General features: G+C 50.9%; 1 protein-coding gene across 1 annotated transcript in view; it reads right to left on the reverse strand.

The window, feature by feature from the left end:
• Nucleotides 1-3,004: 3,004 nt before the first annotated feature.
• The window catches only part of MROH7 (maestro heat like repeat family member 7), a 40,417-nt gene continuing 30,560 nt past the window's right edge, over nucleotides 3,005-12,861 (reverse strand). The window contains exons 16-22 of the mRNA XM_052637921.1: nucleotides 12,035-12,175; nucleotides 11,179-11,358; nucleotides 10,146-10,301; nucleotides 9,740-9,862; nucleotides 5,998-6,100; nucleotides 3,783-3,845; nucleotides 3,005-3,249 (exon numbers count right to left, since the gene is read on the reverse strand). Coding sequence (XP_052493881.1) covers nucleotides 3,005-3,249; nucleotides 3,783-3,845; nucleotides 5,998-6,100; nucleotides 9,740-9,862; nucleotides 10,146-10,301; nucleotides 11,179-11,358; nucleotides 12,035-12,175 — 1,011 coding nt within the window. The remainder of the gene's footprint in view (nucleotides 3,250-3,782; nucleotides 3,846-5,997; nucleotides 6,101-9,739; nucleotides 9,863-10,145; nucleotides 10,302-11,178; nucleotides 11,359-12,034; nucleotides 12,176-12,861) is intronic.

The following is a 12,861-nucleotide window of genomic DNA, read 5'->3' on the forward strand; positions in this document are numbered from 1 at the left end:
TTTGTCTTAGGAAGGCCTGGGTTGCAGGTGAAGGATTGATAGGAGATGCTGGGTTAAGAAATTGACAAGGAGGATGCTGGTGAGAAGCCAGGGGAGAAGAGAGATCTGAAGCCCAGAAACAGAGCTAGCAGGCTTGCTCGTTATTTGATATAAGAATGAGACAGACAGCAGGGCTCAGGATGCCACTTGGAGGGGCCATGAGCCCTTCAGGACCAGGACTGTGTCATTTACCTTCTGTGTCACCTGTACCCAGGGGAACACCTGGTCCGTATGTTTTCTTCCAAATCTAAATCTCCTTTTCCACACTTCCTCCTCCAGCCTAGTCCCTGATGATTCCTGTATTATTCTCTTCATTTCTTCTCTTCTTGAATACAGAGCCTGCAAAGTCATTTTGCTTCCATTTTAAAAGTGTGATTCCATAAGAACTCGTTTTGCAGGTGATGATAGGGAAGGTTCAGAGAAGGGAAGTGCTCTTTGACCCTTCCAAGTTGAGACTGTTTGGGGGCCTTTGCCAATAACTGAGCCTGCCAGGCGCCTTTGTGCTTTGAAACCACCCAGACCTAAAACATGGCAGCTCTTCTTTGTCAAGGCCACCCAGACCTGGGCTCTGTCTCGTGAAAGTAGCAGTGTCTCTGTGTGGAAAGGGCTCAGACATGGGAGTTGGGAGGCCTTTGGGATCCACACTTCTAATTGCTTTCTGGCATGACATTAGACAAGACCCACCCATCTTTGAGCCCTGTCCTCATCTGTAGAACATGGATAATAAAGCCAGCCTGCCTTTCCCATGACTCTGTATGGCTACTGTGAGATTCAAATGGGGCAATGGTCATGAACATTCTTGGCAATGGACAAGGTTATGCAAAAGTACCACCCCCATTTCTTATTCTAATGCAGACCCAGGATTCCGATGGGTTTGGCCTACATTTGTTGGAAGATGATTGTGTGGTTATGTTACAGACTTACGTCTCTTTCTGCTCTGCACACGCACCCAGGGAATCTCAGCTCACATCTGTGCTCAGATAAATATCCCAAATCTGTTTACATCTTAGATCCCTCTGCTGACCTCCACCATGTGCAGCCAGTACCTAGGAGATATCTCCACTATCATGGCAGACAAGCCCCTCAAGTTCACCATGTCCAGACTGAGCTCATCCCTCCCCAAACCTGCTCCTGGTCCTGAGGACCACTCAGTGGGGGACATCATTGGCCTGGCCATCTGCCCTGAAATCTGGGCACCATCCTGAGGTCTTGCTCTCCTTGCTGTCAACCACCAGATTCTGAAAATTCTTCCCTAGTCACCCACAGGTCCAGCCATACTGTCCATCCTGCATTGCAGCCCAGGCCCCTGCCAGACACCAAAGCCCCCGGCCAGACATCCTTGTCCTCCCCTCCGCTCCTGCGTGAGCTTTCCTCTCCTTTTTCTCATTTATTCCTCTGAGCCTTCCTCCTTTCCTCCTCCCATCACTCTAATGTGTTTTAATGTGCGTTTTTCAGTTTGTAAGTGTCCTTTGCAAACGTAACTTCTTTTGTACATGCATTTTATATGTTTTTTTTTTTTTCCCGCAGCACTAGGTTTTAGGTCCCATCCATGGTGCTGCATGTGCCCTTACTGCTTCTAACTGCTGCATGGGACTCCGCGGTGCCCATTCATCTCCTCAGGGTGGATCCCCAGGCTGCCTCCTGTCCCAGGCATCACAAATAACTCTAAGAAAGACTTCCTCATACATCTCCCCTTAACGGACCTGTGGGAAGATTCCCTGAGATGTGTGACCGCGGTGGAAGTGGTGAGTCATGGGCGTGCATAAACTTAATGTGAGTGAAGAGTGACAGATTCCTGTCCAGAACGGCTACTGCCCTCCCCACGGCAGTGCCTGTGTGTGCACAAGGAGGAAGCTCTCTAAAGCAGACATCCTCCTGCATCTCCCCCTGCTTGCCTCTCCCCTTCCCACCACACCTCCCCAGGCTCTCTGAAGTCTTCTCCTTAACACAGGCTCCAAGGCCTTACTAACCCAGCCCTTGTCCTCCTCTCCCCTCCCACTCTGAGCTCCAGAGCACCTTCAGATCTGCCGTGGATTCTTCGTCTCACGTGCCCTGCTCTTCTCCATACATGCCTGATGTGTAGGCATCTTTCCAAACCCACTGGAGGGGGTATCTTTTTTCTGGGAATCCTTCCCTGATCTCCCACCCCCAGTTAGCCTCTGGACTTCACAGTCCCCACACTGCTGTTCAGCACAGCATTGACCTGCTGGACTGTTGGTGTTTTATATGTCTCTAATACTTCCATGAGGCCAAAGTTCATCAGCCTCAGCACTTTTGACAATTTAGGATGGACATGTCTTTGCTGAGGGACTGTCCTGTGCACTGTAAAATGTTTAGCAGCATCCTTGGCCTCTACCCACTGATGATAACAGCCTCCTCCCCAAGTGGAAACAACCAAGAATGTCTTCAGACCTGTCCAGATCACCCCCAGTTGAGAACCACTGCATCAGACTATCAAATGCTCAGGGCCTGGGGCTGGGTCTCATTCATGTCTGTATCTCTGGCACTCAGAGCAGGCCTGGTCCAGGTTAGGTGTTCAGTAAATGTTGCCCGAATGAGTGGTGGCCAATCTCTGGGCAAAGACTCAAGGGTGGGGCTCAGAGATCAGGATTCTGGGATATGCATATAATGGGGTGGGGATGAGGGGATCTCTTCTTTTCCTTCTCCAAAGGCTACCCAAATCATTGTCTCCTTTTGTTCTTATTCTCTCCCTGTGAGGGAGGGGAAGCTGAGACATCTAGCAAACTTACCGTGTGACCTTGGACAAGCCATTGCACCTCTCTGGCCTCAGCTTCCACATTTATAAGAGAGCCTGAGTGCGTCTATGAATGTTGACTGAATCGATAGTAAAGAACATGCTCATCTCGCAGGAAAAACTCCATGGGGAGAGGCAAGCTATGCGGCATTTATAGGGAGGGTGGCTGGGGCCTTGGCCACCTCCAAGGAGGGCTGGGGCTCAGGAACATCACTGCTTCAAAGACATCTTCCAGGAGCCCAGCACCTGCATGATCCAGGAGCGCCGCTGGTGGGAAGTGGGCAGGTTCTCACAGCTCGGGCTCCAGCGGTGCGTGGTGGCCGGGTCACACACCCATGCGTCCCCATGTGGCAGTGGCCAGGAGCTCCGCCAGCAGCTGGCCAGGATGTTGTCCTGGGCCTGGGCAGCACAGATGCACACTGACGCTTCTGGGTCGTGTCTCAAGTTCTCCAGAGCTGAATTATGGAAGGAGAGTGGTCACTTGTTAAGTCTAGGTCCCCGCCTGAGTCTCACACCTCATCCTTCTCACTTCATATCTTAGCTTGGGTACTCTGCTCAGCATCCCCTCATCTCCCAGCTCTTCAAATTGTTCGTGTTTTTCAAAGCTTGGATCAAAACCTGCCTTCTCCAGGAAGTCTTCTTGGATTGTCCAAGCCTTCCTTCATGCTCCCATCAGCTTTCCCAGTTATGAAATTAACATGCCCCTTAAGAGTCTGAGCTACTGGCTCTGCACTAAATGGTTTTTTATCTTGTTTTCTGAGTCTGGTTTCCTGGATTGTAAGCTCCCCTAGCAGGTGGACTGAGTGTTCTGTGTCTTAGCGACTCCACAGTAGCTAACATGTACTCACCGGGGTCAATGTTAGCACAGCTGGACTAAGCTGAAGCCCCTGGCATTGGGTCGTAACCCTCCCCTCTCCCATTTCCCACTGTAAGCCTATTCATTCCCGCACTGGCTCTGGAAATCTCACCAGCGCAGGACAGGACTCACCAGCTTTAACTTCATTCATACGATCTTCCATCATGCTGCTGTCCATACAGGGGACCAGGGACCCTTGAGCATAATCCAAGATGTGAGTGGGTCCATCTCCTGATTCTGACCGCCCCCCTCAGACCAGACCTCCTCGGAAAAGCTCTCCTAGTCCCACAAATGAGGACACAAACAGAGAACTTCATCTTGACCCTGGGACAGATTCCTTGAGAGGGGTCCTGGGAGGGGTGGAAGATCCAGTGGGCAGAGAGGGCAGCAGGACAGAGACAGGAGACCCCTTCCCTAGGCTGATCTGTAGTGTCCTCCTCCAAGAATCAGGGAGGTGCTGCTTCGGTGCCCCCTCTCCAAGGAGCAGTAACAGGAAGGTACCAAGTGCCTCGCATACCTTCCCCTCAGGTGGTTGGTGGGATCCCTGGAGAGGCTGAAACTCAGTTCCTCGGCAACATAGCTCAGCCCTCCCCTGCTGCAGCGGCTCCTAAAGTACCTGCAGATCCCTGAAAGTGCCCTATCTCTCAGAAGGCCCCTACCGTACTTTGTACCTTACTAATTCCTATTTGTCCTTGAATATTCAATTTAACGTGGCTGCTACTCTAGGAAATTTTTCCCTACCTTGCCCCAAGCTAGTTATAAATGCCTCTTTAGGCTCCCAGAGTCTCTGAGTCTGTCTCCACCTGTGTACACACTGTGATGTGTTTTACTTGTGATTCATGAACATCTCCCACCAGATGTGGGGTTTCTTCAGCTTAGATCTGCTAGAGATGGGGGAGTGGGAAAGATAGTCTGAGGGCCTTAGAGACACTTGCTCAAGCGCATGCGTGTGTGTGTATTTCTAGGGCTGCTACTGCTGTTGCTGCTAAGTCACTTCAGTCGTGTCCGACTCTGTGCGACCCCATAGACGGCAGCCCACCAGGCTCCCCCGTCCCTGTGATTCTCCAGGCAAGAACACTGGAGTGGGCTGCCATTTCCTTCTCCAATGCATGAAAGTGAAAAGGGAAAGTGAAGTCGCTCAGTCATGTTCGACTCAGCGATCCCATGGACTGCTCCTCCGCCCATGGGATTTTCCAGGCAGGAGTACTGGAGTGGTTGCCATTGCCTTTTCCAGGGCAAGTGTTCCTAAATTTCTGTAGGGTCTCACAAAAGATCTATAACCCGCAAGAGGTTAGGAATCAAAACACCAACATTCTTAGAAGTGATTAGTTTGGAACAAGATTTAGAGAAGCCAGAATTTAGGAAATACATCACTCTGTTTGAGGAGCTCCCCCTGAGCATGTCCCCACAGCCCAAATGATGCCTCCTCCAGCTGGGCATTGCTCATCTGTCCCAGAACTGACCATGTTAACAGCTGCCCCCACATCTCCCCAATCCTGACCATCGGCATCACCTCCTGAAAATCTCTTTGTTTCTCTAGACTAAGCGCAGTGCCTGACACAGAGTAGAGGATCAATCAGTGTGTGAGGCAGAGGCCAATGGATACATGCATGGATGACAGGACGAATGAAAAATTGCACATGAATTGGGCAAAGGTACAAGGTGGCGGCCTCTCCAAGCCTCTCTGCAGTAGGGTCTCCTGCAGACCCTTGAAGGATATATGGTTGGGGGAGGGAAGGAGAGTGGCTGAGAGGAGACAGCATACCATCAGAAGTGTCCTATGGAGGATTCTGAGTGAAGGGAACCTACTTGGTTTTTTCCCCAGAAAGACAGAGGTTGGGGTTGTGGGAAGAAGGAGGAAGATGACTGTCACTGAGGGAGAACCTTTATCTGCCACTCTTCACATTTTAAAAAATTCTCATCCAGGCCACAAAGCAGGAGCTGATCCCTATCTTGCCAATCACCTTACAGATCTTACAGATGAGGCTCAGTTGGCATCACACAAAAAGGCGATTGTGGAGCTGAGATCCTAGTTCACTTCCCCCTGTGCAGACTGGTGCTTCCTGCTGCAGGGCAGGCTCCTGCTGCGCCTGGACCTTGCAGTACTGGGGTCGGGAGGTGGGGCAGGTGAAGCAGCGATACTACTGCCTACAGATGCCAAGGTTATGACTTCGGTCCACTTCCCAAGCAGTGATCTCAGAAGAAGGGAGACCTTGCTGATTTATATCAAAGCTGTGTGCTGGCCAAGCCTTGCATCCAAAGGGAGGCATCCACCCTGGGCCAGAAGGGCCACTGCTTCCTTCCAAGGGGAGGAAGCAGCAGAACTAGGTCTGCCAGGGCAGGTTACCTATGAACATGACTGAGGACTTCCGCAGGGAGGCCCGAGGACTCTTGGCATACTCCAGGCTCTGGCTGAGGAACGTGAAGGCGCTGTCTCGATGGGTGTCCACCTGAGACAAAGAGAAACCAGAGAATGCTGGGCCCTCAGAGGGAATAACCACCCATCTACCCCTCCCAAAGCTAGGAACCAGGACCCACTCAGGCAGCTGAGCCCTGGCCCTTTGCCTCCTAAATAACTCTGCTACCCATTCGGGACTCTTCCAGAAGCCAGAGCTTCTCTTAGCTGACTGCAGCAATCATGTTAATGGCCTTCCTGCCTTGGGTGTCTCCTCTTCTGATCCACCCACCTGCTACAGGCCAGGAGGCAAGTTCTAAAATACAAGTCCAGCCAGAGCTGAGAATGGATATGGCATGTGAGGGACATGACTAAGGAGACGGGTCTGACTAGGGTGAAGGATTCAAGTTACAAAGCAGTGGGAATAAACTACAGACTTAGGAGGGTCTTAAAAGTCCTTCAAATACAGACAGAAAATAGGGCTTCCTTATGCATTAAAAAATAAGAAGCCAGCATCCATTCTTAATAGGGCAATGACCAAGAAATGTTTTAGGCAAAATAGTCTGACAGTGGTGTTCAGGTTGGGTTTGATCAAGTAGAAACCAGGGGGCAGGCAATCTGCTAAGAGACTGTTGAGGGAGATAAAGAGAGGTCTGGTCTGGTCACTCTCCTATTGACAGTCTGCAATCAGGGAGTAACTGTGGTGCTGGAGAAGACCCTCAAGAGTCCCTTGGACAGCAAGGAGATCAAACTAGTCAGCCCTAAAGGAAATCAACCCTGAACATTCATTCGAAGGACTGATGCTGAAGCTAAAGCTCCAATACTTTGGCCACCTGATGCAAAGAGCCAGCTCACTGAAAAAGACCCCTATACTGGGAAAGATTGAGGGCAGGAGGAGACACGGATGACAGAGGAAGAGATGGTTGGATGGCATCATCAACTATATGGACATGAGTTTGAGCAGACTCCAGGAGACAGTGAAGGACAGGGAAGCCTGACGTGCTGCAGTCAGTCCACAGGGTCGCAAAGAGTCAGACACAACTGAGCGACTGAACAACAGCAATAACAATGTCAGGGAGGAAACTCCTGGGCTTAGTGTGCAAAGTGTTCATGATCATGTTCTTCTCAGCCTCAGGTCTTTCTCTACCACTGCCTCCACGCACACCATGCTCCAATCCCAGGGCAAGGCACAACTCTGCCCAAATCCGTGCCCGACACAAGCCATTGCTCCTGATTGGAGTCCCTTTCCCTCTTTCCTTCCTGATGAGTCCCTCTCATTCTTTGAGGCTCAACTCAGAAACCATCTCCTCCCTGAAGTTTTCCACAACCCTCTGGCGCAGCTAATCTCACCACCCTTGGCATCCCTGCAGCACGTTTCACGCCTTTGTCACGGCGCCTATGACATTGGAGTTGTAATTACTTATACCTGTCTCCCCCACTGGATCTGTAGTTCCCCCCAAAGAAAGGACCTTCTCACTCAGCTCAGAGTCCTCAGCACCCTGGATGGAGCTTTGCGTGGTACAGGTGCCCAGAAAGTACTGGATGAATAAATGAATGAATGACTAGGTTACTGACCCCTCTCTAAAGCTAAGGCTAGAGGTTGACCTTCATATGAGCAGAACTGTTGATGCTTGGAGAGCAAAGAAGAGACTGAGAATCCAGAGGTCTAATGCAGAGGTCACAAACTGGCAGCCCACAGGCCACAAATGGCTGGCAGGGCAGAGGCCAGCACAGTGTTTTAACCAAATTGACTGTTAATTAAAGTCTTATAAAAATCTAGATTTTCTTGTGAAACTGAAGGCCCTGGTGAGAGTTGGCTGCATGGTGGTTGGAGCTCTCCATTCGTGCTTTCAACAGAGCCTGGCCCCTCCAGGTTGCCATGGCCCAACCACCCCTACATCACTTATCTGCCCAGTCACTGGTCATGGTTAGTATTTGTATTAGCAGCACTGGCCAAACACTTCTCCAGGCCTCTTTTTCCCTCTGTAAAGGGAGGTAACAATATTAGGCACTGGATTGCAGAGGCTTTGAGCACTATTGATAATGATTATTACTGAAAAATAACAACCTGTTATTTTGTTTATTTGTTAGGTTGATGGGGGAATGGGGATGCTGCATGCCCCACCCAGACCTCCCTTAGGATGTGAAGGATTTATTCCCCCAAGTACAGATTGCCTTGGTGGAAGAGAACTGCTGGCCCAAAGTCACGTCCCTTCACAGGCCAGCTGGCAACCGATGACAAGGTAAACCACAGCCTCAAGACCTTCTTCAAGGGGCAGAACCAGAAACTGACAGACCACTCAGTCTGTATGGAGACCTGACCGCCAGCCCCAGTGTGAAGAATCTCGGCATCATGCTGGCTGAGACCTTCCCTGAAACCACACTGCAGCTTGACTCCTCTGCCACTTCCGCTCCCTGCCCTCCCTTCCACAGCGGCTGGTCCCAGGGTGCTCCCTAATAAACCTCTGCCTCAAAGCCTGCATCCCGGGGAACACAGCCTGTGACTCCAGGAAGGGTAGATGGGCCTAGATGGCAAAGCGTCCGAAATGGTACATGAAGGAACCCGGCTGCATCCTGCAGTGCAGCGTATCGCTGTGTGTAGGGCTCTCTCCGACTGCAGAATGTTCTCGAGTGTTACCTGGACAGGGGGTTCTGTGGTTTAATAATTTGGGGAAACCATGAATCAACCATGAAATTTCCTCAGCACAGAGCATTTCAGAGCTCTAAGGTGCTGGTGACACTGCGAATCTCTGAGAGGAAGATAACGATGCAGTCTTTCCCAAACTTACTTGTCTTGGACCTTTGTTCTCCTGTGGGGCATTTCTTGTAGGACTGCCATCACAGCAAATACGTGCTGGAAATTACTGTTGTAGAAGAGGGAGCCGGTAGAGTCCCTCAGGCAGGGATGTGACATAGACTCGGGTTTTAACCAGATTCTGGTAGCCTGAGTGGGGAATGGATTGGAGGGGCTGAGATTCAAGACTGGGGGACCCGCTGGATGGCTGGACTCATCTGAGAAACATTTATGACCTGAACTAAGGGAATAATAATGGGAAGGGGGAGGAAAAAACAGATTCAGAGGTATTTAGGATATTGAAGATTGATCAAAGGTGAAGGTAAGGGGGATCAAGAAGCCTTTAGGTTTCAGCTTTGGGGATTTAGAAGGAGAGAGAACTGACGTTGGGCAGGCCATAAATTCAGAAGAGATATGCTGAGTTTAGCTGTGTGTAGTCATTGTGGGCAGGGGAGGGCTTCCCAGGTGGCCCTAGTGGTAAAGAACCTGCATTGCAACGCAGGAGACATAAGAGATGCGAGTTTGATCCCTGGGGTTGGGAAGATCCCCTGGAGAAGGAAATAGCAGCCCACTCCAATATTCTTGCCTGGAGAATTCCATGGACAGGGGAGCCGGGTGGGCTACCATCCATGGGGTTGCAAAGAGTAGGACAGGACTGAAGCGACTTAGCACAGCACACACACAGTCACTGGGGGAGATGTCCAGTAAGCCTTGGAGAAGGAACACCAGAAGTGGGGAGAGAAGTCAGAGGTAAAGATGAACTTCCAGGAGCCAACAACTTGTAGGTAGTAATGGAATTATCAGTAAGGATGCTCATGTAAAAAGGAGGAAGAGACAAGGAAAGAACTGGCCACCTCCAACATACTCATAAGAACCCACTGCAGTCTTAGAAGCACTCACAAGGTACTTGCAAATTTTGGCCACCGTCTGCTGCTGGTTGTCCCAGGGCTTCTGGCTGTAAGCTTTTTTTGGCAGTTCCCAAGCCATGAAGCAAGAACAGCGGAACAGGGTCTTCACACATTTCTGGGGGCCAATAGGAAGAGAATACCAGAGCTATGCAATTCCAAAAGAGTTGAACTGCTCCGGAAAAAAAAAAAAAAAAGTACAAAACTGGATTTTGGGAAAACAATTCCTATCAATGTTTGAAACATACATGGAAAGTTGGCTGTTTTGAAAAGAAATACTGGCATGGGTCCCTTTTGAAAACAGGCTTGGCCAGACTTGGTTGCGTGATGGATTGTCTGTGATTCCAGGCTGGGTTCTGTAAAGTGGGCTGCACCCGCAGGACTCAGGGCTATGCACTCACCTGGCTCACCTTGGCGTTGCCCTCTTGCATGGTCAGCAGCAGGGGCACCAAGGTGCTGATCAGCTGCTCCTCCATAGCCGGGGTGCGGGGCGACCGCAGCTTCTGAACTACCTTGCCGTACAGGTTGATGCTGGAGGAGCGCACGTCCTCTCGTGACTGGGGCAGATGCAGAGGCTCAGGTGTGCTCCATCCTCCAGGAGGCTGCCTGCACCTCTGTGCCCCACGTAGAGGCTCATGGCCTTCTTCCCACTCATTCCGAGGGCCCCTCCAAGCACAAGACACACAGAGACGAAGAACACTGAAGGCCACCTGATGCGGCTGATCTAGGGCTGGCTTCCTCCTCATCAGAGCCTGGGTCAGGAGCTCTGCCCGCTCTTCCCAGCAGGGACCCCACTGTCCTAAAAGGTGCCTTTGTGCCAAGTAGAAAAATGCCCCCCTTTGCTGAGACCAATCAAAGAATTGTGACCCCCACCCCTACCCCCTTAGGGGAAGAATGGGGGAAGGGATAGTTAGGAAGTTTGGGATCGACAGGTACATACTGCTGTATTTAAAATGGATAACCAACAAGAACCTACTGTGTAGCACAGAGAACTCTGCTCAATGTTATGTGGCGGCCTGGATGGGAGGGGAGTTTGGGGAGAATGGATGCATGTGTGTGTATGACTGAGTCCCTTTGCGGCCCACCTGAAGCTGTCACAACATTGTTAATTGGCTATACTCCTATTTTTAAAAAAAAGTTCAAAGGAAAAAAATTGTTACTCCTCTAGATGGACCAATCACAGAGGCAAGTCTCTGGGGTAATGAGCACACAAAGAGACCTCCCTCTGTGAAAACCAGTTAGAGAAGCAGCTTTCTCTGTGCAAACCAATTACAAAGAATTTGGACCAGTTGGGACGAGCACCCATTCCCCTTGGGCTGACTCAGCCCTGCTCAGGTCCCAACAGGCCGTGGGAGCTACTACGACCCCTAGAGTAGTAAAGAACTGCCCTCCAGGTGTTACACCCCCATCCTTCCACCCTCACGGAATCCTTACATCACTGAAGTGTGGCAGCAGGGTCTGCAGCACCTCCACATAGACTGAACTGTCCATCAGCTTCCGATCCTGCCCCTTGAAAATGGTCTTAAGGTTGTGGACCGCCTCCACCACCAGCAGCCCATCCACACTCTTCAGACCCTTCACCATGGAGGGCAGGAGGGCCTGCACCTTGGCGGCCTGCGGAGAAGGAGTATTTGGGACGGGTGCTCCTATCTGGTCTAACAGGTGAGGGGCCCAGCCTCTGAGTCACAGAGATGAACTTGGTCAAGCAAGTCCTATCTCCAGGCCTTTGCTTATGTTATCCCGCCTGCCTGGTACGCCCTCACTCAAACTCCCGCTGTTTCCAAAGCCCTCTTTAGCCTCACTGACTCCTTCCTAGCCTGCAACCCTGAGGGCTTTGTTGTCTTTGTTGTCTACCATCTATAGATGATACCCTGTGTTGTTAGTTTTCTGAGTCTATGTCCTGTCCCTTTGTCCCTCTAAAGCATAAGCTGTAACAACAGTGCTTAGTAGAGAAAAACAGCACTTTTTAAAAGGCTAATGAAACATCAACAACCTGTGACTCAGCTTCCTAATCTCTAAATTAGGAATAATACTGCTATCCCCAGCCCCTCCTAAACATACTGCTCCTAGGGTCATTGTGAAAAATCTGAATTCGGAAAGTACTTTTCAAAAAATAAAGCCTTTAAGGAATTATTAAGGGATACCCATTTTACAGATGGGATAATTAAGACAGAGACAGAAATGAGCTCTGATTCCAGTCACCAGCATTGGAGAGTTGCAAATGGCCAAGCTCTATCCTTCCTCTTGTTGGGGCCCTGGCTGAGTGGGCTCTCCCCTGCCCTCCACTCACCTTTTCAGTCCTTTGAGCCAGGATGACCAGGCCTCGGATGGACAGCACTTTCATGATGGGGTCCCGGTGGCTCAGGCCTTCCGCCATCCGCCCCAGAGAGTACTCCTCAGGGATCCGCCGTACCTGCTCCATCCGGAGGAGCTGAGGGAATAAAGATGATTACTCCCCAGCACAAGGAGTACCCTCAGGGCCCATTTGCCTCTGGGGTCTCATTCACACCTATCCACCCTCTACTCTGTATTCTTACCACCAATAAGCTTCTAACCAAGCTTCCCATCATTCATGGAATGACCCAGGCTGTTTTGTCCCTTCTGCATGGGCAGGGATGCTCTTCTGCCAGGCCTCTCACCTTCACTTTAGCCCCAGCTCACCATGCATGGCTCCAGCCAAAAGTTAGCCCCTGCCGCCATGTTTGAGGGTCCCCAGGCCTCACCTAGGCTGACTGCCCCCTTCTCTGCGCCCCTGGGGGCCCTGAACACAGAAATCTTATTGCCCCCATGTGCTTATGCACCTGACTCGCACATCCTATCCCCCTGGAGCTTCTTTGAGGACACAAACTGAGCCGTTCTCCTAGGCCACCAGTTACTGATGCAAGCTCTGGGATGGAGTATGTGCTCAGGGAACCCTGTTTGCATGAGTTCACAACCAAGAAATGGTTCCTTTCCTTCTTGGAATTGTCCTCCTCCAGAGCCCACCATTGCAAGGTTAGTACCATCAGCCCCACTTTGTCCCAGCCCCAAACCAGGCATCATCCCCATCGCCTTCCTCTCCCTCTCCCCTGCCACCTCCAGCATCCAATCAGTCTTCAGTTCCTGCCTAGTCATCCT

The sequence above is a fragment of the Budorcas taxicolor genome, chromosome 3 (assembly GCF_023091745.1).
Source record: "Budorcas taxicolor isolate Tak-1 chromosome 3, Takin1.1, whole genome shotgun sequence".
Classification (NCBI taxonomy): Eukaryota; Metazoa; Chordata; class Mammalia; order Artiodactyla; family Bovidae; genus Budorcas; species Budorcas taxicolor.